We start from the raw sequence: 23,556 nt of genomic DNA on the forward strand, positions 1-23,556 counted from the left end.
GGTTTACACGCGTGCACACACACACACACACACACACACACACACACACACACACACACGCGCGCGCGCGCGCGCACTTAGGCAAACAGGGCCTGGGCTCCAGTTCCAGGGCAGAAAGTGCCGAGAGGCGCAGGCCCAGGGTGTCACGCGCACTAACGGCTGTGACACGCTGGTGCAGACGTGAGAGCTCCCCAGGGCAGGAGGGGCTGGGGCACCTGGCTCCAGCTGTGCCGGCTGCTGTCTCTGTGGGCACTGCTGGCCACTCCACCACATGGGGCTTCTTTAGCCCATGTTGCAAATGTGGAGAGGGAGCCTGGAGAGGAGAGGAGAGGTGACTGGCCCAGGAGCCCCCAGTGGTGACCATGCACTTGAGGGACTCCTTGGAGGCCTGATGAGAACTCAGGGGTGGTCCCAACTGTCCTGAACAAAGGGGGCACCAGGTGGGAGCCTGGCAGGCCCCCTAACCTGGCACACTGGCTGGGAGGGAGGCTCGGTGTTACACCTAGGACCCGGCGGCGTTCTGCCGAGCCCCGCCCCCACCTGTATGATCTCTGGAAGTACCGGCTATGAGCCTGGGGATCACTGACGTCCACCCCACGTGTGGCTGCAGGGCAGCGGTCAGCTTTAGCCAGCCCCTGGTGCCTAGGGAGCTGGCCACCCGGGTGCTATGGCCATCCCCGGGAGTCGGTGCTCAGCCTAGGGGAGTCGAGAGCTAGCTACCCGCGGCCAGCGCGGGCTCCCCATGCGGCCTCCGGGCACCTGGCTGCCGGCTCAGCCCTGCGTCCTCGGGAGCCGGCTGGGAGGGGCAGTAGCGCTCGGAGGCGGGTAGTGCGTCAGGAGACCCGGTTCCAGCTGACTCACTGCTCGGCCCCCGGGGCGCCGTCCGCCGCGGGGCCTCAGTTTCCCAACCTGCGCAATGGGGGCGGGCGGGGGTTCGGAGCCCACCCAGGGTGGGGGCGGGCCGGGGGCGGGCCGGGAGGGGCGGGGCCGGGGTTGGCGGGCGGGCGGGGCCGGGGCCCCTCTGCGCGGTGGCGACAGCGGCGCGTGCGCGCCCCGGATCGGGCGGTGAGTGCGGAGGGAGCGGGGCGCCCGGCTGGGGACGCGGGGACGGTCGCGGGCGGGGGTCTGTTCGCCGTTCGGGCTGGGGGCGGGGGCCTCGCCGCGCGCGGAGCTGGGGGGCGACGCAGGGCGACCGCGGGGAGCCCAAAGGTGAGCGGGCCGGGAGCGCCGGGCTCTGCCGCGCGGGCACCCGAACCCCAGCCCGGCCCCGGATCTCGCGGCTGGGTCCGGAGAATGGGCCCAGCGGCCTTGGGAAAGGGCGCCCCCTGCTGGTGACAGGTGACCCGGGCCGGGCCGCGTGGGGGGGCCCGGGCGGGGGAGGGGTGGGGCGCCGCAGCCCCTCATCCCCCTATCCGGGCCCTGCGGCTCCCCCAGGGCCTGACTCAGAGCCTCGCGGGCCCCGGACCCCGCAGCCCAGGCCAGCGGTACCCTGCGGTGGCGGAGCGGGGGGACGTGTCACTCCACCCTCGCTCCCACTCCCCACGGAGCCGGCCGTGCAGGGGGAAGGGGAGACGTGGGGTGGGCGGTGGAGAGGGCGCACCCCCAGGGAATCAGTCTTGTAATCTCACTCCGCCTCTCCGCATCCACCCCCGCCCATCCAAACGTCCAAAGCACCCCTCACGGTGAGGGGGGAACCCAGGGCTATCGCCCTGCGGTGGAGTCAGGCCCCTCCCTCTAACGACTGTCTCCCCGGGTGGGGGCAGCGAGGCGGCAGCCCGGGGCAGGTGGGAGGGAAGGTGGTGGCAGGGCTCGTGCAGACACTCAGAGGGGATGGGACATTATTGCTTATCATTCTGGAGGCACCACAGACCACCCTGCCCTGGCTCCCCCGCCCCAGCAGGGCTGTAACACCAAAGGGAAATGAGATTCTGCCAGCCCAGCACAGGCTGGTCAGCGCCATCGGCTTCCTCTGGCCTAGGGGAAAAGCGTGACTTTCAAAAATCAACTCTCTTCTTTTAAAAAGCACGATTTCCTTTCTAACCAGCTTCCGATAGGTTGGGGAGGTGCTTGGGGTGGGTGTTTGTGGAGGACAGTTACATTTGCATGAGATGCACCGCCCTCCAGGTGCCCGGTGTGGGAGAGCTCAGGGTCTGCGGAACCCCGGAGGCCCCTGCCCAGCCCTGCCAGCCCCCCGGCCCACCTCTGCCTTCCCAGGGCCCACTCCGCAGGACCACCTGTCCCCACCATTTCAATTCTTGCCTGGACCGCCACCAGGCCCGCTGTCTAACAGTGTGCTACCCCCAGAGTTCATCTTCCGAGCCAACTCTGACTGGCAGGACATGTCCCTGCCCAGAAACAGCTAAGAAGCACCCCCCCGCCGCCCCAAAACTAAGTGCAGCACCTCAGCCGCCCGCTGCAGCCTCTGCCTGCTCGGCCACCCAGCCCTCCCCTCTCAGGCCCGTGACAGAGAACAGGAGCTGCAGGAAAGCCTTCCTGCCCAGCCCAGGGCCGCGTGGTGCCGTGGGAAGAGCATGGACCGAACACCCAGCTGAACCCCCGCGTGGACCAGGCGTGGCGTCGCCTCCCTCTGGGTCGGCCTGGGCGGGCATCTGGGGCTCAGTAATGCTCATGGTGGTTTATGGGACTGACCATAAACCAGAGGAGCCAGAGGAGGGGCCTCCAAGACCCTAGTGGTGTCTTTGAGGAAAGTGAGTCCCAGAGTCCCAGAGAGGAAGGTGACGGTACCCAGCCTCTGCTCCCCGCCCCCACCACACATACCAGTTCATCTCCTTCCTGTGCCCTTTCCTTCGCGCGGGTGGCGGTGGGGGGGGGCCTGCAGGGCCAGGCTCAGCCCACCTGGGGGAAACCTCAGATGGGGCGCCCGGAGCATGGGAGCAGAGAGCTCCCAGCTCCCCAGACCCTTGGCTGTGCACACAGATAGCAGCCCCGCCCCCGTCCCCTTGGCTTGCCGCAGACCATCAGTTCCCTGCTGGGGGCTCCTGGGAATCCCTCACTGGGCCTCCCCGGCTCCCATCCACAGCCAGGGCAGGAACGGTGATCGGCTCCACTGGCGTGTGGGGGGGGCTGCTCCAGTCCCGCCACCATCTGGGTGCCCAGTAGGGCCACCGTCTTGGGAGCCCTGGAGGCTGTCTGCGCTAGCGGTTTAGTCCCCGGCAGGGGAGTGACCCCCTCTTAAGTGCAGGCCCCGGACCCACCCTGAGGAGGACCATAGTGGCCCCTGCCTGCTGGGCACCTGCGCCCCAGTGGACCCCCAAGCCACCACGGCTGGCTCCCCGGCTGGCACGTGAGGTCACTGAAGGCCACAAGGGCACAGCCAGCTGGGGGGGGTTCCGCCCCGCCACTAACACCCCAATTGCAGACTGAGGCGGGGAGTACAAACCCTGCCCTGTGGGAAGGGCACCAACCCAGCCAGGGGACGGAGACGTAGTCCAGATGCCGGCCCTGGGCCCCTACCTTCCCCAGTGAACTTGACCAAGCCCAGCGTTGCCCAGGTGTCTCTCTCCCCAGGCGAGGGCTTCAGCTTCTGTTCCCAGACCCCGGATGTCGTGGCCCTTCTGTGGCCCCTGGGCGGGCTGTATGTGGCTGGTGAGGGGCTGGCCTCCCTGTCCAGGTGGGATGGGGGTGGGGAGAGCTGACACCGCCCGTGGAGGCTCTGCCGCTGCGGTGAGAGGTCCCAACAAAGTGGGTGAGCTGGGCAGGTGTCACGGAGCCAAGAGGACGGTCTCCACGAGGGGCACGGGCTCGAGGCGGGATCTGCAGAGGGACTTCCAGGGTTGTGCTTTGCGCTTCAGGCCATCCTGAGGAGAAGGCCGTTCCATCCGGAAAAACAGGCCATGTGGGGCTCCCAGGAGCTGCTCCTGCTCTGGTTCCTGGTGCTGGCGGCGGGTGGCACCGAGCATGTCTACCGGCCTGGGTGAGCCAGGGCTCGGGCTCTGGGTGCTCGGGAGGTGGGGGTGTACGGCGGGGAGCCCTCGGCCCCTCCCCAGGGCAGCCCCCGGTGTTTGCGGAGCCGAGGCTTCCCTGTGGCTCCTGCCGACGGTCTTTCCCATGGTGACACTGGGAAACCCCTTCCCCACTTTCCGGCTCCCTTGGGTTCTGGGGCTGGGTCACAGCCCTGGGAGCCCCCCCACTGACTTTCTGGCCCCCATCACCCCATAGCCGCAGGGTGTGTGTCATCGGGGCTCCCAGGGGCCCCGTGTCCGAGTCCTTTGTGCAGCGTGTGTACCAGCCCTTCCTCACCACCTGCGACGGGTACCGAGCCTGCAGCACCTACCGGTGAGCGCCGCCTGCTGCCGCAGGGCCCCACCTGCCACGCACAAGCCCTGGGGCTGGGAGGGCAGTGCGCCCCGGAAGGGAAACTGAGGCCCAGAGCAGTGAACGACTCAGCAAGTCACCGCTGCGGCCTGAAGTATCAACTGCTACGGGGCACCTGCGCGCCTCCCCACCCTCACCTGAGACGGCGCGCCCGCCCTGCCCGCTGCCCTCCACCTGGGGCGCCCCCACCCCCACCCAGCATCGCCGGCTGCGATCTCCTACCCGTTTGGCTCCCTGAAACCTGCCTCGTCCTGGCCCTGCCCTTGGGGCTCCAGTGGGCACCCCTCTCCCCATGGCAGCCCCCGGCAGTCACAGATGGAGATCCTACCGCCCCCAACACCTAGGACGTCCCAGTCTGTGCCAGTGTGAGGGGCGTGCATCTCTGGTTCTCCGCTGTGGGAATGTGGCTTTAAAAGATTTTATTTTCTGTGAGGTTCTTGAAGACCTCCCTGGTCGGGGATGGGAGATGGTGTGGCAAGCCCCTTCCCCTCAGGGCCTAGATCCCCGCCCCTAGAATAGGAGGCTCTCCCCCAGGGTGCCACCTCTGCTCTACACCAGGCTCAGCCAGGCTTCCTCCCAAGCCTCGGGGTCCTGCTCAACACGGCAGGTTGGGCCGGGGAGGTGGCCTGTGCTGTGACCCTGAGGTGCCATCCCTGGGGGAGAGGACCTCTGGGCGCACACCTGGGTGACCTTGTCCATGCTGGGGGAGACGGCTCATGTGGTTCTGGAGGGCACGGGGACGGAGCCAGCCTGGAAGGCCAGCGGCTGGGGAAGCCCTGGCCGGGGCCCAGGAGACCTGGTGGCACCACTGAGGCCCCCCCCCGTGAGGGCCGGGCCCCTCTGAGCTGCCCGCACCCATCCCGCAGGACCCTCTACAGGACTGCCTACCGCCGCAGCCCTGGGCCGGCCCCCGCCCGGCCTCGCTATGCCTGCTGCCCCGGCTGGAAGAGGACCAGCGGGCTGCCCGGGTCCTGTGGAGCAGGTACGGGCCCCTAGTGCCTGGGATCAGTTAAAGTAGAACCCAGCGAGGGAGCGGTCCATCCCGCACTCCAGACCCGGGGCCAAGCACCAGCTGCTTGTCTCTCAAAACCTGAATGAGCATCTCCGGCACGGCACCCCTTCCTTGGCTGCCACCCCTGCGGGGCCCTGGGGACCCTCCTGAGTTGGTGACAGGCCTCCCCACCCACCCACCCACAGCAATATGCCAGCCACCATGCCAGAATGGAGGGAGCTGTGTCCAGCCCGGCCGCTGTCACTGCCCTGCAGGATGGCAGGGCGACACCTGCCAGACAGGTGAGGCTGGTTCCACCCTCCCAGAGGGGAGGGGGCCTCCGGGCACCTCCTGTGTGTCCTGGGTAGCCCACCGATGGGTGGGTCTCGAGGGGGCTCAGGGTGGGCGCCCCTGCCTGACAACCCTTTCCCACAGACGTGGATGAGTGCAGGGCTGGAAGGGGCGGCTGTCCCCAGCGCTGTGTCAATACGGTGGGCAGTTACTGGTGTCAGTGCCGGGAGGGGCACAGCCCACCTGTGGACGGGGCACTCTGCCTGCCCGGGAGAGGGGCCCCCAGGGTGGCCCCGAACCCCGCGACAGGTAAACTCCCCGCTTGCCCCCCTTGCTGATGTGCCTGGGGGGTGGGCAGGGAGGGCCCGAGGTGGTGGGGGTGACGGGCGCACTGGAGGGTGGGTGGGTGGTGGCTTCCCGCGGGGACCACGGGGAGGGCCTCAACTCAGCCCGGAGTGGAAGAAGGCGCCCATGTGTCCCTGCCTGGGCAGCCTGGAGACACAGCACCTCCCTCCGCTGGTGACGGGACATTATTACTTTTGGTACGCGCTGTGACACTTCAAACTCGTACCGTGAGTAATAATGCGCCGTTGGCAGCCCGGCACCGAGAGCGAGAGTGCGGCACGGGCCTCCGCCCGGACCCCCTGAGCGTGACGGGGACCCCAGCACCGAGGGGCGGGCGGGGTGAGGCTGCGTCTGCCCAGAGCCACCTTCCGGACCAGGAGGATGGCCTTGGTGGACGGCCAGGACCCAAGGCTGGGGGAGGACTCGCCACAACAGCTGGGGCGGGCACCCGGTGCCCGGGGCTGCGCCCCACACCTGGAGCAGAGGCTGGAGGCCCCGCGTCGGGATGCAAGCCCGGCCCCCCTGACTCGGCACCCGGCTCTCCCCAGGAGTGGGCAGTGAGGTGAAGGAGGACATGCAGAGGCTTCAGTCAAGGGTGGACGTGCTGGAGCAGGTGAGGGCTGGGCGGGGTACCCGGGGGCCTCGGCATGGGGGCAGGGCTCAGTAGGGGAGCCCTGGGCGGGAGGCTTCCCCGCTGCTGACAGCCTAGGGTGCCCTTGGCCTGGGCGCCATGCTGGGCAGGGGCAGCGGACGGACAGGAGGGGGTGGGGCCACACAGAGAGCGAGGACTCGGCCCAGCCCACCCCCGCCTTTGTCCCTGCAGGGACAGAGTGTCCCTGCGACCTTTCCGCAGGGTCCTTGGCCCGAGACCCCTCAGCAGCCCCTGCCCACCCCTCCTAGCTCCTCCAACCAGGGGTCCCAGGCCTCAGGGACCATTGGCCAGGCTGGCCTGTGTGACGTCCGTCTGTGCCGCCCCCTGCCCCGGTCTCCTGGCGCAGAAGCTCACTCTGGTGGACGTCCAGGGCCCTGCAGCTAGAACTGAGTCTGGGGGTTGGCGGTGCCCTTGCTGGCCACCCTATTGTCCTTAAATCCTTGTGGAACAGGGAGGGTGAGGGGCTGGCCCGGGGTCACACAGACCCCTCTCCACCGGGCCCTCCGCCTGCCCCACAGAAGCTGCAGCTCGTACTGACCCCGCTTCACAACCTGGCCTCGCGGGCCCTGGAGCACGGGCTCCCGGACCCGGGCAGCCTCCTGGCCCACTCCCTGCGGCAGCTGGACCGCATTGACTCTCTGAGCGAGCAGATCTCCTTCCTGGAGGAGCAGCTGGGTTCCTGTGAGTGCCGTGGTCCCTGTGACCTCCCCACCCACAGAGTCCCCCTCTGGTAGCCTAGGACCCCCGAGGCTGGGGCCAACTCCTGCCCAGAGAGGCCAGAGGGTGCAGGGAGGGGCAGCCACAGGCCGAGTGGGCAGATCTGGCTGGGCCGGAGGCTGGTGGGGAACGGAGACTGCTGACCCCAGCCCCACCCCTTCCACCCATAGGTTCTTGCAAGAAGGAGGTGTGACAGTCCGACCCAGGCCCCCGCTCTGGCCACCAAGAGTCCGAGGACACCAGCCCCACCCTGCCCTGCCCTGGGCCCTGCCCTGCCACCTCTCCCACCAGGAAGGCGCCCCCTGTCCCGCGTGGGGAGGGGGGAGTGCGGGCCCTCCTGTGCGAATCCAGCCCCAGCCCAGCCAGCACTCTGGCCTTGTGCGCAGAGCCCGGCCAGACCGCTGCGCCCCCGCAGCCGGCTCTGGGGGCCTGGTGGGCCCACGGCTGAGGAAGGTACGAGGGCTTCCTGCCCAGGGCCTGGCCCCTGTGCTGCTCACCAGGCAGCCCTGATCATCGTCAGAATAAAGTGAGACTTGAGCCGCTGTGTCCGTGGATGGATTGCGGGAACATTCTGAACCTGACGGGCTTCCCCCGGCCGACCACCACGTGCTGGGAGGGAGGAGGCTGCCAGCGCGCCCCCTGGGCCCTCCTAGGCAGGGTCGTGGTGCCCCCTCTTCAAAAGGAGCTGGAGCAGGTGGTTTCGTGAAGGTGATGCTGGCCACAGGGACAGCCCCGCCCCGCCCCCCGCCGTCCGTTCCCCCCCCCCCCCCCCCCCAAGCTGGCCCCACCCCTAGCCAGCAGCCGAAGAGCAAATCTTCAGCCTCCTTCCCAAGTGCCACCCCCAGTGGAGGAAAGTATTACAGGATGACCGTGGGCCCAGGCCCTGGCAGGGAGCCCCACCGAGGGTGGAGGATGGCGCTCCACAGTCCTCCCAGGGAGGACGAGCGAGGGCAGCCCTGCCCGCCCCCAGTGACCACAACTCACCAGGCACTTCCAAGAGTTCGTTTATAAAAACAATGATGAACGCAGTACCAGTTCGGCAGGCTTGCTCCCCAAGGCCGGTGGGGGCCACAGACACTGCTTGCTGGCCGCCCTGAGGCCCAGGTGGCGTAAAACTAGGCGTCCTGGCCCCCCAGAGCCCCGCCTCTCCGAGAGCCTGATGCAGGCTGTGGCTGGGACCCCGGATCCAGCCTCTGTGCCCCCCAAGCCCAGGCAGGAGGGTGGGGGCTGGGCAGACCGGCCCCGCCCCGTCAGCCCATCGGGGCCCAGGCCCACTCCCACACCAGACCCCGGAGGCACAAGGGTGGGTGAGGCCCTGCCCTCAGAGCTTGGGGGGCTCCAGGTGACTCTCCTTTGCAGGGACATCAGGGGCCTGGACCTGAGGCCAGTGACAGAAGGGGTCCCTTGCTTCCAGGGCCCGAGGAAAGTTGGGGGAGCCGTGGGAGGGGACACAGTGGTATCTGGTGGGCAGGGGTCGCTCTGTCCATTGTCTAGCCAGGTCCTGCCCCGCCCCGGGCCTCGGCTACTGGGATGCCTGGGCGTCGGGCCCTGCAGGGGCCCCATTCTCCCGGGGGAGCTGGGACACGTGGAAGAAGGTGGCCCTCATGGCCTGCTGGCAGGTGTCCAAGAGCTCGGGGACGTCGGCGACAGTGAGGCCAGTGGTGGGGATGGCGTCCAGCACCTCCACCTTGATGGTTCCTGGCGGGGTGCGGGGGCGTCAGCAGCCCGAGGGGCTCTCCGGCGGGGGCCCCTCCTCTCCTTGGCTGCCCGCCAGCCTCCCCCGCAGAGCCTTCCGAGGGGCCGGGCCGGGCTCTTCCCCAGACACCCTGGTCCCGGGTGGTTGGCTTTTAGTGGAGAATAACCGACACGGTCACACACACACGAGTCCCAAGCATGTTCTCAGTGGGTGTGGACAAGCGTGTGCTCCCCCGTGAGGACCACCCAGGGTCCAGACGTTCCCTCCGCCAGAAGGTACCCACCCTCCCTTCCACTCCCACCCTCCACAGTGGTTCAGGCGGCCTCGGGGCCTCAGATGTGGGCGGAGGCAGCTTCTATCTTGGACCCCACTTCCCACCTGGGCACCAGGTGCCCTTGTGCAGGGTCTGGAGGGAAGGGCGGGGGGAGGTCCCAAGCTCCATGGCTGGGGGGCATGGGGGTGCCCGGGAGGCTGCTGCCCCCGAGAGTTAGGCCTGGATGCGCTGGCTCAGAAGCCCACCCTGGCACAGGAAGGGGCCACCTCAAGGCCCCCGGGACCGTGTGCACAGCCCGGGCCTGTGTGTGTGAACTTGGGCACCGTGCCCACCTTCTGGGCACCTCGGTCTCCCCACAGCCCAAGGCTGGGACTCTAGACCCTTCCCTCCCTCCCTTCGTCCTTCCCCAAGCGGTCACTGAGTAGCAGGGGTCTGTAGCGACCACCCAGAAACGGGAACTGTTCTCTTAGGGGCGCGGGTGTCGCAGTGACTGAGAACAGGTGGGCCGGCGAGTGCACAGGTTGGGGTACCTGAGGTGAAGAGCTTCGTCTTGTAGTTGTAGAAGGAGGAGAAGCTGGAGTAAACCACGGGGATGATGGGCACCTGGGGACGGCAGACGTGGCAGCCTGAGGACGGACTGGAGCCCTCACCCAGCCCAGCCTGATCCCCAAGGATGAGCTCTGGGGAGAGGCCTGCCTGGCCGCCAGCCTGCCCCCACCTTGGGGCTGGTGCCAGGAGTCCCTGTGGCCACATCCTGCGCCAGGGTGCTTCCACACACTGACCCCTGGGCCTCGGACGCCCTTCCCGCCCTGGGCCCAGAGTGCACATCCTGTACATCCTCGTTCAAGCATCCCCTTCTCCAGGAAGACTTTCTGGGTTGGCAGGTATCCATATGATGCACATCTGCATTCCTCACGGGGTCCTAAGATTAACCAGGGCCCTGTCCGGTTTAGCCAGAGGAGGTAACTGAGGTCTTTCTGCCCACCCCTCCCTTCCCAACCTCTCCCCCATCCCAGGGAAGATGGGGCAGCTCCAGCCAGGGGAGGGGGCAGGCTATTCCTGGAAGACACCAGCGTTGAGTCCAATGGTGACTCCAATGGTGATGCCAATGTCGGAAATGGCACCTGGGGGTAGTCATCAACCCGGGGCGGGGGAGAGGGGTGACAGCCAACGACGTCCGGTCTCCTGGCTGAGACTTGCTGCCCCCGGCCCCCCAAAGCTCCTTCGGTATCTCCTGTCTCCTCTTCCACGACCCCGGCGAAGGGAAGTGACCTCAGTCCCAGGCCTGTGTCGGGGGTGTCCTCCTCCTCTTGCTTGGGCAGAGCCCAGGCTCACGCCCCCATCCCCACGCACCCACTGCCGGCTCGGGGCCCCTCCACCCCACGCTCCAGCTCCCACACCCGCCCGGCACTAGCTGGCAGCTTCTGGAAGGAGGGCTCTCACGTCCTTGCTCAGGGCCACCAGGGGGTGCTAGAGGCCACCTGTCACAGGTGAAGGACAGGAGAAAAAGCAAACCCCTGCCCAGCTGCCCCCCTGACTCCGATCAGGCAGGATGAAAGCCCCCTCCCCTGACACCAGACGATGGCTGCCTTCCCCTACACAAGTCCCCCAGCACAGGGCCAGGGTGAGACAGGGCACCCCTCACCTACCAGGAGACCCCACCCGAAGGATGGATGTGCCCCAGCCTCTCCAGCCCATCACCCCAGACCCCAGGACACCTCTAGGACAAACTGCATCCCTAGAAGTCAAGGACCAGAAAAACACCAAGCCCCGTGGAGGGCTCCCAGCTCACCTATCCTGGCCCATCGCCAGCTCCGGCCCGACCCTGCCTCACGCCGCGGGCCCCGCTCCCCCCGAGCCACTGCCCACGCCCACGCCCAGCTAGGGGTGCTGGGGGCCTGCGCCTGGCACAGCCTTCCGGAGACAGCTCAGCCAGCAGGCCTCCTGCCTCCGCCTTTGATGCCAACCCCAGCCTCCCTCCGCAGGCCCCTCGCCTGGCCAGCTAGGAAGCGGGGTGCTGGAGCTCCAGGCACAGGTATGGTGGCGACGAGCATCATTCTAGCTGGCGCTGGGCCGGATCAGGTGCCAGCCTTAACGCTCAAAGTGGCTACAGTGGCCCTGCCCTCCTTAGCTGGTCAGGGACAGGTGCTGGGTGGGGGGAGGCCCTGACGCCTGCCCAGCGGGAGGTGGTCCAGGAGCGCCAGGGGCCTCGGCCTGGCCAGGAGGTCAACTTCAGCCTTAAGCCAACCTGGACGCGCTTCCCACCCCTGGCTGCGGCCCTGGCGTACCTGGGCCTGGATGGCCAGGTGGAAGGCACCTTTCTTGAAAGGCAGCAGATCCCCACTGTCATTCCGCGTGCCCTCGGGGTAGATCCACACTTTGAGCTGTTGGAGAGACAGGAGGCGGGTCGCGGGGGCTGCCCCCCGCCCCCAGGGAGCCCCACCGCTCAGCCGGGAGCACCGCTACCACCACTGACAGCCGAGGCACCGCACCTGGCTTCTCTGTATGCGGTTTACAGACACGCACCGATGACGCGTTTTCTTCTGCCAAAGGGAGTCACACTCGCGGGCTGTCCCAACAGCACAAAAGCGTTCACGCCGCCAAGCAGGCCCCGAGCCCCAGGCGCTCACCTTCTCCCTGACCATGCGCTTGCCCACATCAGACATCACGGTCATGGCCGTCCTGGAGCGCTGCCGGTCGATGAAGAGAACGCCGCCCAGGTACATGATCAGGCCCACGGGCCCCAGGAAGAGCAGCTCGCGCTTGGCAATCTGCACGCAGCGATCGGGGAGGACCTCCATGAGGCCTGAGCCCAGGTCAGGGGGCGGGGGAGACAGAGACAGAGCACAGCCTCAGAGCCAGGTGGCCACCGCCCCGAGGAGGAGCGAGCTGGCCCTCGGCCTTGGCCACCAAGAGGCCTGGGCCCAGTCACGCCTTCCCACTGGCTACCTGGGCATCACCTGGCCTCAGCCTCAGTTTCCCCTGCAGAGGGAAGGTGCTGAAGCAGGGCTCCCGTGCCCGGCGCCGGGCATAGGAAGCCCTGTCTCCTGTTACCAGCTGGAGGCCTGTGTCTGGGGGGGGGGCACAGGTCCGCGGTCCGCACCTGCCCCTCACCTGCCAGCTCTTCGGGGCCCAGCCTCCGCCAACTGAAGCAGCACGCCCCCTCCTCCCCCTCCCCCCAGGCAACTGGGAAGGGCCGGCCCTCCCGCCAAACCCTCCGCAGCCGGCCTACCCATCATGTCCAGGATGCTCTGGTGGTTGGAAATGATGACACAGGGCCGGTCCACCTCCAGCTCCTGGCCGCCCCTGACCTCGAAGCGGAGGCCGTACAAGTACTTGAAGCGCCGGATGGGCCAACGGATGATGCTGCGGGGGACGGGCCGGCCGTGAGCGAGCGAGGCCGCCACGGAACTCAGGCTCCGCCTGCAGACCTAGGCAGGGCCGCCCCCGTGCACGGCCAGAGACAGACGCAGCACGGGGACGCCCACGCCCGCCCTGGCAGGCTGGCCGCTGACCCTGAGCTCGCCTTCCCCTCAGAGAACCTTCAGGCCCTGTCCCTCAACCCCTCAACGGGATGGCGAGTGCCTCCCTGCCCCCCTGCTACCCCAGCCAGCGAGGGTTGGGTCACACAGGAGCAAGGCCTTGGGGGCCTGGACGCCCGGCAGTGGGGAGGGCGCCTCCTTCCACGTCTGCGTTCCCAGGCCCGCACCTGCCACCCAGCCCTCACCCCACACCCCTGCTCGTCACCACAAGCGGGGGGGGGGGGGGGGGCGCGCCCAGCTGGACGGGGCTGAAGGCCGAGAGCCCCCGGGGCCAGGCTGGCTCCCTTCTCAGACGTGTCAGCGACCAAAGCACCCGACGTGGAGAGGCCCCTGCAGAGGAGGCTGGGCCCCCACGCACGGGAAGTGAACGTCCCCTCAAGGCAGAGCCACACCGGGAAGAAAGTATGGGCACCAAGCGGAGACCTTGTCGAGGAGCTGAAGGCTGCTTCCAGTCTCCACCGCTGGGGAGACTGGCCTGGCCAGGCTTTCACTCCTCCCCTGCATCCTACAGCACAGCGCCCCAGCGCCTTTCACAGACACACCCAAGGTCACATGAGGATGGCGGTGGAGCCAGGATGTGTGTGGGCCCCGCTCCCAGCAGCAGGCTGCCCTGGGCACTCGTGACCTTGAGAGGCCCTGCCCAGCAGCTCTCACGCTCGACAGGCAGGCACGACCAGGCATGCCCCTGGGACCGGTGTCTGCAGGTGGCTGGCCGGCAGGGAGAAGGGTGGCCCCGGCCCCCTGCTCTGCAGGAACACTGCACACACTCGGCAAGGGACAGGTGCCCGTGAGGGGTCAGCCTGCTCGGGGTGACGGAGCCCGAGGCTTGAGGTCACTCCTCTGCAACTCAGGCAGGTCCCCTGGGTCCTTCCCATCCGTGGGTGGCAGGGGGCTGAGGGTGGGCCCCAGTGACCCAAGGGTTCCTGACCCAGAACTGTTCCACTTCTCCCAGAAGATGTGTGTGCGCGCACACACACACCAGGGTCATTTGATCTCCCCACAGTCCTGACCGGAAGGGAGGGATTTCCCACTTTATCCGGAAGGGCCTGGGCTCAGAGCTGGCCCTCAATAGAGCAGAGACTCCGAGCTGGGCCCTTGACCCAAAGCCACACTCAGGCCTTTAAAACTGTGGTAAAATACACACAACATAAAATTTACCATCTCAACTCGTTTTAAGTTGAGTGGCGTTAAGTGTACTCACATTGTCGTGCAAGCATCCCCCCTTATCTGGGACTCTTTCATCTTCCCAGACTGACACTCTGTCCCCATTAAACGCTCACTTCCCCAGCCCCGGGCCCCACCGTCCACCTTCCGTCTCTATGGATCTGTCTCCTCTAGGCCCTCACGAGTGGACCTTGTCGGATTTGCCTCTTTGCGTCTGAAAGGCAGACTCGTATCCAGCTCACAAAGCCTAGCTCCCCATGTTACCGCGTGGTGCGGATGGGGAAATTGAGGCTCCAGGAAGCAGCTGAGCCTGGGCTGCTCTCACAGTCAGACCGGCCAGCCTTCCCCGGATCTGGAAGCCAGGGCTTCTTCCTCAGCTTTGTAAGCCTCGGCCAGCTCGAGCCAGACCTTCCTGTTTGTCCCCATCCGGCTCAGGGGTTGCCAGGCTGGACACTCTCTGGAGAACTGACTGGCTGTCTCAGCTGGGGAGCCTCGGGCAGCTCAGCTGCAAAACACAGCTTCTCGGGTCATCTCGAGGGTTGAAGGGCACAGGGAGAGGGCACGTGTGTCCAATGAAACCCCGTCTTCCTCCTTCAGATTGGCAGACGAAAGCCTGGTAACGGGAGGTGTTGGCCTGGTGTTAGGAAATGGCCCGAAGGCTGCTGGCAGAAGTCAGAGGCCACAGAGGTTTCTGGAGGGCAGCTTAGCAGCACGTGGCAAAAGCCCTTAACAGACCTACGCCCTCTGAGCTTGCAATCCTCTTCCGGCAATGGGTCCTAAAGCAGGTGTGAGGCAGGCACAGGCGCGGTCTGAATTAGGGAAATCCGAAAACACCTCCACGTGCCCCGTGGGGAGAGGTAAAATAAACAGGGCTGTGGTAGAGGAAAACAGCAAACATCTGTATTTATCTGCTGCCAGGCCTGTTCCCTTGACTCCTAATAACTACATATCGCTTGCCTTTCCCTCCCAGGCCACATCTGGAAAGGACGGCGTTTCTCTCTGGTAGTGGCATCTGCTGGTTCCATTTTTCTTCTTTTTTAAAAATTGGGGTGAAGTACACATCAAATGTATCATTTTAAGCCATTTATAAGCGTCCGGTTCAGTGGCGCAGGTACCTTAACGCTGCTACGCAGCCGTCCCCAACCATCCGTCTCCAGAGCTTTTCTGTATTTTCTTTCTGTATCTAATTTAAGGGATCGGTTGTATATGGGTAGGTGTTTTGCTTTGTTTGAACTATGGAAGATGCTGCGTATAAGACTCAGCTGAGCAGGGGCCCTCTGCAGCTGCTCTGCTGCTTGTCTCCCGCCTCTCCCACTCCAGCTGGGAGCCCAGGCCAAGGCAGAGCCCCCGCACCAAAGGCTCCAGGACGGACCGACAGGCCCAGGGCTGCCCCACATGCTGTGGGAGACGGAGGCGCCCATGGCAACTCTCCACACATTTACAAATAATTGCTCTCAGACAAACTAAAAGATACAGCCGCGGGGTGAGTATAGGAAGCTGGGAAAGAAAGGGGCATCTCGGGAGAGGAAAGAGGCAACCGATGTTCCTCAAGGGGAGGGGACCGGTCACTCCCTGCAGGCGGCGTGCACGTGGGTGCCCACTTTTCCTTCTCCTAATGTCCCATATTTCCAAGGTTTTCTGTAAAAGTGGTGAGAAAGTATCTATTATCTTTTTTTTTTTTTTTTTTTTTTTTTTTGCGGTACGCGGGCCTCTCACTGTCGTGGCCTCTCCCGTTGCGGAGCACAGGCTCCGGACGCGCAGGCTCAGCGGCCACGGCTCACGTGCCCAGCCGCTCCGCGGCCTGTGGGATCTTCCCGGACCGGGGCACGAACCCGTGTCCCCTGCATCGGCAGGCGGACTCTCAACCCCTGGGCCACCAGGGAAGCTCTCTGTTATCATTTTAATAGTGCTTCCTTGAAGAAGAAGGAAGCAGACGGAGCTTTGCAGAGGCCCCTCCAGTGCCCAGGCAGGGAGAGCCGGTCTGTCGTCGCCTGGAGTGCAGCACGCTCCTAACCACAGGGACAGACGCCCCACAGCCACGCCCAGCATCTCCTGAACGCTACATGCCACGCCTGCACCTAGACAGACATTAACTGTCCGGTTTCGGTCAGACAATAACCCCACGAGGTCGTACGCTCATTACACCCAGGTGAGGGAGTCCAGGCTCAGCAGAGTTAAGTGACTTGCCCAAAGTCACACAGCAGGGAGGCCAGGATGGGCCGAGCCCACCTCTAAACCTGACTTTTGAAAAATGTGTGAAAAATGTCAAGCAGAGGGCCTGCTGGAGGTGGGGTGACGGCTGCAGGGTTGTCAGGTGGAGTCTCGAGCTCCTTTTCAGGGCTCCCCCTCCTCCCCTGGGGGGCTCTATGGCCCCCACCCCACCCCAAGCAGGGCTGCAAGTGGCTCTGTCATCCTCTCCCAGCAGGAAGCTCAAAGCAGCCACCCTACCCAGGCTGCCCTGCCTGCCCAGCCCAGGCCTCACCCTGAGCGCCAACACCTCCTGTGCCCCAACACCCAGCTGACCCCAGCGCCCCACCCCTCGGCCGCGGAGTCTGGGAGCTGCTCCCTCCTCTCCCCTACGGGGAGCAGAGCAGGGGTCACGGGTGCAGGCCAGGGACGTGCCTGTCCCACACCCTCCAGCCCTGAACTCCATGTCCTGCCTCCCCTGGGGGTGGAGCTAAGGTTGCCTGAAGCCCAGGTGGCCCAGGGCTGGGCTGAGTGCATGGCACAAGGTTCCAGAAGCACTGCGGACAGCTGCCAGATAGGTGATTGGTGCCAGCTTTCCATAGCAAGGCAGGTGGCCCCCAGGACAGGTTCTTTCCAAGTGCCCACAGGGGCAGCCATCCCCTTAAGCAGAGGGGACTTCCTGGCCCTTCCTGGGTCTTTCTCAGAGGCCCTCCACTTAACCCTGACCGGGGCTGCCAGCCTAGAAGTGAGCATCATAAATGCTGCAGATTTTGGGGGGCCTGAGGCCGAACTCCTGGCAGCCAGTCCCCCTGGACCACCTGTGCTCGCCCAAGGACACCTGAGCCCGGCCCAAGCTCAGGGTCAGACAGACCCTGACTCCCTCTCACCAGCTGTGACCTTGGGCAATGGACTTGACCTCCCTAAACTTCCATTTCCACTCGTGAAAGGGGAAGGGTGTGGAGGGATTGAGCGAGATGAGGCTGGAACACCCGTGACACCTGCGGGACCCTGGGAGCCCTCCGCAAACAGCAGCTGTGTCGGCGGCGATGACACAGGCAGGACAGAAGGACCCAAAGTAAATGAAAGCAAGAGGATCCTCCTCCGGCCACAGCACCTGCTCCGGGCGGCTGGGAAGCAGTTCAAGGTCAGGTCTGAGCTACCTGCTGACCTCTGCCCTCAGACCCTGGACTCGGACTAGGTGGCTCTGGGGAGACCCGGCAGCTGCTTCGGCCGAGAGGCGCTGGACCTCAGCCAGACCCCACGGGCTTTGCCCCCGGAAAGGGAGGGGTGTGATGGGGTTTGTTCAGAGCGGCCCTGCCAGGAGAGCAGCACACAGAGCCGTTGATCTGCTCAGGGGACAGGAGATCCTGGGAGGGCCACCTGGCAGAGCAGCAGTGTTTTCCAAGTGTCACGAGAGCTGGAGCACAGAGGGGGCCAGGAGGTGGGGGCTCCAACCTGTTCAGGTGCCCAGAGGTGTTAAGAGGGGCACGGGAGTGGGCTGAACGCCAGGGGCCTGGAAGGAGGTGGGGCCGTGAGCAGTGTCCAGGGCTCTCGGGAGCTCTGCTTCCTGGGCCCGCAGAAGTACACCCAGAGGGGAGGCTCTGCCCCTCACTATCCCACCCCAAGCAAAGCCAGGACAGACTTTCCTGCGAGACCAGGGCCCCAGGCCAGCCCCCAGGTGCTGCGGCTCCCCGACAGCGCTGTGTCTGCATCCACGCACCCCCCCCAAGGGCCACGCGGTGGCTGGCAGCGCTGGGTTCAAACCCTGACCGGCATCGACAAGCCCCCCGCCCCTGGCTGCAGTGATGCCCGTCCTCGATGTTTCGCGCAGGTGGGGGGCTCCATCTGCCCTGCCCCCCACCCCACCCCGCAGCCTAGCTATGTCCCCCAGGTCCCGGCCACTAGGATGGACGCAGAAGTGGGCAATTCAGTCCCCAGAGGTCCTGCCGTAACAGTGGCATGCTGGACCCCGAGAATGGGGGGGCCACAGGCCAGAGGAGCCGGCAGCTTTCCGTGGCCCCAGGCTGCCCGCCCTGGTCGCCTGTGACGCATGAAAAAGTAAACTCTCCGGGTTAGGCCACTGTTGTTAGGTTTCCTGATCCTGCAGGGAACCCAATTCTAACACACACCGCTTCCCTGGGCCTCGCTCTCTTCTCTGTCGAACGCGTGTAATAAGGGCACGTGCCCCTGGGACAAGGAAACAGGACCTGCTACTCCAGCCTCACCCTGAACGCGGGACCCTGCCACTCTGGGAGGGGTCCCTGGCCTCAGCCCACAGCCTGGTCAGAACAGAGCCTGCCTCTGCTTCTCAGTTCCCAGCACTGCCCTGTACACTCAGAACGCTCAACTAAATGACAAAGGCCTCCTTGGGTGCCCACCCAGAGCCCCATCATGGGGACGGGCGGCTGCCCACGGGGAACATGGGAAAGGGAGGGGGCGGGCGGAGTGGGGCTGCCCCTCCTGGAACTCAGGGATTCTCCCGAGCCTGGTCTCCAGCCCCAAAGCAGCCATGGCGCTGCCCCCAGCCCCTAATGCCGTGGGAGACAGAGGAAAGGTGAAAAGCGTGCACTTTGGAGCCACTCTCAGTGGGTCTGCAGCCCGGGCCCCCCATGTCCTAGCTCTGGGACCCTGCCAGTCATCTCCCCACTCCCCGCCTCGGAGGCCTGAGTTGCTTCTCTGCAGACTCGTCTGTAAAATGCAACACGTAATAAACCCTGTCCCCAAGCTTCAGGCATCCGCGGCGCATGGTGTGGGCTCAGGAGATGGAAGCAGAGGCTAGTGTCGAGGATGGTGGGCAGAGTCCTTCCGGAAGTTAGGGTGGGACTGGAGGGGGAGCAGCCAGGCACCCACGGTGCTCAGTGGTCCCAGGTGGGGCCTGAAGCTTGTCCACACAGCACCCCAACCTCCACTTCCGTCCTCCTGGGCCCCGTCCCTGGACTGGCTACCTAGAGGCACAGGGCACCTCCTCTTCCTCTGCATTTCTCAGCCCCCCACAGATGCACACCTTGGGGAACTCGTGTTCACAAGGCACCCCGTCCCTACCCCCTCTCTTTGCCATCACTGGGGAGCCTTGGGGGTCATCACTGTGACCCGCCCCGTGGGACCTGGGGGTGCAGGGGAAGGAGGCCGTGGGCTCCCGGACCCCCAGGCCCGCCCCTCTCTGGGGAGGACACAGCACCTCTGTGATGTCCTGGCCTGGTCCCTCTGCAGAGCCTGAGTCGGGGGCTGCCCTGGGGAGGGAAGGGCAGCAGGAAGCTTCCTCCTCAGCACCATTCAGGGTCGTGAAGACGATGCCCCAGTTGGCCGGAATCTTGGGGGAGGCTGGGGGCCAAGCCCGGCTCTGGGCTGAGGGGAGCCGGCCAGCAGAGGCTGGAGGGCCAGGCTGGGCAGGGTGGGGCCGGAGGGAGCGCCAAGTGCTGGTCAGGCTGGCTTGCCCGTCCAGCCACCGCGTCAGAAAGGGCAGCTGGTGACTTCTGATCTGACGCCAGGAAGCAGCTTTGAAGCCCAGGCCTGGAAGAGCAAGTTGGGCCTTTGAAAGACAAGGAAGCGCCTGTGAAGAGGCCACCTGACAATACTGAGCCAGGGAGGGGGAGGGCCACCTCCAGGAACGCCTGTCACCTGCTGAAAACCTGCTCCAGCCTCGCTTCCCACCGAACCCAGGACAGCATCCCCTCCAGGGAGCCCACCAGCCCTTGCTGCCTGCAGCCACCCCCTCCCCCTGCCCCTCCAGGCCGGTCCCCAGCAGGTGCTGAATGGAGACTCTGGCTGTGAGCCCACTGCCTGCAGGGGATCCTCAATCTCAGACCAGGCCCTCAGAGATCCATTTCTGGAAACAGGCCCTCCGCACCCCAGAGGGTCGGCTGCTTGAGAAGACAGCTGGAAGGGCAACAAGTGGGCCGCCCCTGGGGTCTGGGCTCCCTGGGACGCTGGCCTGGGCCACTGGGGGGGGAGCTAGAGACCCATGGCCCAGCCACCAGGCTCCCCACTCTTAGGCCACACTCCACTCCTGGTGCCACAGGAGCCACGAACTCCTGAAAACAGGGCCCGGAGGACCCACTGAGTGTGGGCCAGTCCTGGAAGGATCAGCCCGCCCAGATGAACAAGGACAGGGACGGACGGCAGAAAGCCAGGAACCCTCACCCACTGCCCTGTGCGCATGTGGGTGGCAAGGGCCTCGGGGACCACAGTATGCCCACACCAGGCCACAGCCAAGGGTCATCATTGCAAAAGCCAGTGAGGAACGTCAACAACAGACCCTCCCAGTTGGTAACTGGGAGAAAGGGCAAGGAGCCCCCGCTCAGGCCACCGTGACCAGTCCAGCCTCTGACCCAAGAGAGGCCCCCCGACTCTTCTGGTCAGCCCAGCCTGACCCCTCACCCCAGCAACTCCAAGCTCCCCAACTCTGGGGGGGCGTCCCAGCCACCACCCGTTCTTCCCGCCCAGAAGCTGGACCCCAAGGACTCCGCGCCCACCCTCCCCCGCGGAGCCACCACACCTTCCTAAGCGGAAGGAAAGGGAAGGGGAACCGGCCTGGTGCCGGAGCACAAGTGCGCTCGTCGCCCGCGGCAGGTGGGCGCGAGGGGGTGGCGGAGAGAAGACGAGGGACGCCCCAGGCCCTGAGCGGAGGCGGGTCCGGGCGGGGCGGTGGTGCACGGCGGGCGGCCCACCCTCCCCGCGGGGAAGCAGAACCAAGCCTCTGCCCGCTTGGCCCGGCCCCATTCCTCTCGGGGCCGCCCGCACCCCGCACTCCCCGCGCGGCGCCGAGGGCGAGACCTGTTTAAATCCCTCCGTGCCTGCCCCTGGCCGGGGCCCCGGGGCCAGGGCGCGGGGACACTGTGACGCCGGCTCCGGGGACCCCGGCCCACCCTCGGCCCACCCTCGGCCGCCTCCCCAGCCGCGCTCTCCGACCCGCTCTCTCCCCTCGGCCGGTCCGAGAGCCCGGGAGAGGCGCGGGCAGGGCAGGGAGGAGGGAAAGGACACGGGAAAGTTAGGGAAGCGGAAGCGGGCGGCCGCGCGGCGCTGCCCCCGCCTCGGTGTCTCTCCCCGCCCCGCCCGGCCCCCTTGCCTCATGTTCTCCACCGTCCGGCCGCCGTGGCGCAGCAGGCAGACGACCGCGGCCACCGCGGCCACCGTGAAGCAGAGCACGCAGTACAGGCCGATCTTGGCGTAGAACCTGGCGGAGCGGCTCAGCTGCAGCAGCAGCACCAGCAGCAGCAGCGCCGCGGTCAGCCACGGCCACAGCTCCATGGCCGCGCCCCGAGCCCCGACGGCGCTCTGGCCGCGTGCTGGCGGCGGCCGACCCTCCTCCTCGCCCTGACCCGCCCGCGCCCCTTATTGCGAGGGCGGCGGGGCGGGGCGGCCGGGGTGGCGAGCGTAGTTCGAGCGAGGAAGAGGCTAGGTGCGCCCCGCCCGCGACGTCCACACCCGCCGCTCGGCCACCGGCCCGGCGCCGCCCCCGCCCCGCCCCGCCCCGCCCCGCTCCGCTCGCAACACTGCCCGTGCCCTGCCGCTAGGCCTCCGGCCTCTGGCCCTGCGCCCTCCCCAGCCCCCGCATCCCCGCAGCGGGTCGCCTGGGCCGTGGCACCGCGCAGGTCCCCACCGCCGGGCCGCCTTCCCCCCGCCCGCGGGCACCGCCTCCGAGCCCTAACCCACCGCTCCACTCCCCAAACCGCGGCTCCAAAGGCGGCCGAGGACGCGGCTGCCCTTGCCAGCCCGGTTGCCACACAAGGGGCCCTTGAACCGCGCCCGGTGACCGACGGGTAGCCTGCCGCTTCGGGTCCGCTCCAGCGACTGAGGGGAGACCCAGCCTTGTGCGGCCCAGTGGGCGCAAGGACTGAGGGGAGGGGGCTCTGGGTAGGCATGAGGCGTGTTCCTGGTAGGGGCTGGGAGCAACGGCTTTGGGTGCCAGGGCCCGCGTGTTATCTCCTGCGCTCCCGGTGCCAGGCCAGGGCCGGTATCAGGCGACTATGTTCACCACATCAGCGGATGGGCCTGCGCTGGCTTTGGGGAGGAGCAGGGACCCTGCCCGGTGCTCCAGGTCACCCCCTGTGGGCTCAGCCAACCGGCCTCAGAGCAGATCGAGGCTGTAAAACCAAGTTTCCTTTCTGCACAAGCGCCCTCCACCTGTGGCCTGGGTCCCGGGTTTGCTGCAATTTACCAATGGCCGCGTGTGTGGAGCCCCAGGGGCCTCTTCCCTTTTTCAGACGCTGAGGTGACCTGTTACTGAAATACTTCCCTGAAGCCTCCCCCCTCCCCAAACTGCTACTTTGGCTGACAAGTACAAAAGCTTCCATCACGGAGGAATGGGGGTCTCAGGCCCAAAGGGAGGAGCGATTTCCCTGCTGTGGGTGGAGTAGCCCATTCACAGGTGCTCTTAGCTTTGCACTGCAGGAGGTCATTTCCTCTGCATTACACCTGTGGGCGATTTACAGTAAGACCTGTGAGAGCACTCTCTAGTTCAGTCTTGCTGCAAATCCGTCTGGCCATCATTCTGCATCACATAGAACAGCTTGTCTCTTTTTCCACTCTTGCAACAGGATATAGCTGCCCCCTCTAGAGGAGGCCTGAGAGCCCCCCGGGGAGGGGGTGCCGGCACTGCAGGATTTGGGGCTCCCTGGACAGACCCCAGCGAGACTCCAGAAAAGGCTCGTGGGCCAGGTGGGCGCATGACAGCCAGCAGTGCTGCAAGGAGCTGGGCACTGGGGCAGGAGGCCGGGTCCCAGGAGGGCTTCTCGGAGGGGGTGTAGAAATACATTGAGCTGGAGGCCCCAGAGGGGCCTCACAGAGAAACGGAATCCCATGCTCACAACCACCACGGGCAGACGGAGCTGCTTTACCCAAGGGCTCCTTCTGGTCCTTTAGCTCCCAGCCCACCACCCTTGCCAAGGCAGCCCCACCCACCCCTCACATCCCTTCCCATGACTCAGTTACGCGTTCGTGGGTTTTCGTGTTCGTGGCCGTTCTCCCCCACCTCCCAGGGCTGCTCCACTGAGCCGTGCCTGCTCTGGCGTCTGACACCCAAGAGAATAATGCCTGGCACACAGTAGGTGCTCCACAAATACTCCCCAGAGCAAACGCCTCCCCGTTTTACAGAGGTGACAGGGGAAGAGCCGGCCCGGCCCCGTATCCCACACCCACTGCGCCGGGAAGGCTGCTAGCGCCTGGTGCGCCTGGTGCGCTGCCCTCCTGCTCCCAGGGGCGCGGGTTCTGGACGCCGCTCTTTTGTCCTCAGACAGACAGAGAGGCTGTTGCTCAATTTTGCCTTCTTTCCCAGTTCCTTCCTCCTCTGGGGAAGTGTTGAAAGAAAACGTCCACTTTTCCCCTGACAGGGAGGGAGAGGAGGAGGGGCCTCAGGCTCCGCTG

General features: G+C 66.1%; 2 protein-coding genes across 4 annotated transcripts in view; one reads left to right on the plus strand and one right to left on the minus strand.

Moving 5' to 3' along the window:
• The window catches only part of EGFL7 (EGF like domain multiple 7), a 9,803-nt gene extending 1,932 nt beyond the window's left edge, over positions 1 to 7,871 (plus strand). The window contains exons 1-9 of one of the 3 annotated variants that reach the window (XM_029201584.1): positions 1,128 to 3,606; positions 3,813 to 3,934; positions 4,180 to 4,296; positions 5,202 to 5,317; positions 5,533 to 5,628; positions 5,762 to 5,926; positions 6,511 to 6,575; positions 7,133 to 7,295; positions 7,502 to 7,871. In XM_029201584.1, coding sequence (XP_029057417.1) covers positions 3,562 to 3,606; positions 3,813 to 3,934; positions 4,180 to 4,296; positions 5,202 to 5,317; positions 5,533 to 5,628; positions 5,762 to 5,926; positions 6,511 to 6,575; positions 7,133 to 7,295; positions 7,502 to 7,524 — 912 coding nt within the window. In that variant the 5' untranslated portion in view covers positions 1,128 to 3,561 and the 3' untranslated portion in view covers positions 7,525 to 7,871. Of the gene's footprint in view, positions 1 to 1,126; positions 3,607 to 3,812; positions 3,935 to 4,179; positions 4,297 to 5,201; positions 5,318 to 5,532; positions 5,629 to 5,761; positions 5,927 to 6,510; positions 6,576 to 7,132; positions 7,296 to 7,501 lie in introns of those variants that run through there. The other 2 variants (XM_029201585.1, XM_029201586.1) reach the window with 2 other exon arrangements.
• Positions 7,872 to 8,322: 451 nt separating this feature from the next.
• Positions 8,323 to 21,606, minus strand: AGPAT2 (1-acylglycerol-3-phosphate O-acyltransferase 2). The gene is made up of 6 exons (XM_029201587.1): positions 21,260 to 21,606; positions 12,534 to 12,667; positions 11,932 to 12,107; positions 11,590 to 11,685; positions 9,832 to 9,904; positions 8,323 to 9,029 (listed from the first exon to the last, which is right to left on the minus strand). The coding sequence occupies exons 1-6, from the start codon at positions 21,439 to 21,441 to the stop codon at positions 8,854 to 8,856; spliced, it is 837 nt and encodes a 278-aa protein (XP_029057420.1). The 5' UTR covers positions 21,442 to 21,606; the 3' UTR covers positions 8,323 to 8,853.
• Between the last annotated feature and the right edge of the window lie 1,950 nt (positions 21,607 to 23,556).

Source organism: Monodon monoceros, unplaced genomic scaffold (genome assembly GCF_005190385.1).
Source record: "Monodon monoceros isolate NGI ecotype Baffin Bay Population unplaced genomic scaffold, NGI_Narwhal_1 Super_Scaffold_5, whole genome shotgun sequence".
Lineage (NCBI taxonomy): Eukaryota > Metazoa > Chordata > Mammalia > Artiodactyla > Monodontidae > Monodon > Monodon monoceros.

Bases quoted from the DNA above. Each gene is read 5' to 3' on its own strand.
- AGPAT2 (XM_029201587.1), bottom strand. From the start codon at position 21,441: ATGGAGCTGTGGCCGTGGCTGACCGCGGCGCTGCTGCTGCTGGTGCTG. The intron at 9,905-11,589 runs GTACGCCAGGGC...TGCCGTCCCCAG, and splicing joins ACCTGGCCATCCAGGCCCAG to GTGCCCATCATCCCCGTGGT. The intron at 9,030-9,831 runs GTACCCCAACCT...GCACCCCGCCAG, and splicing joins GACGAAGCTCTTCACCTCAG to GAACCATCAAGGTGGAGGTG.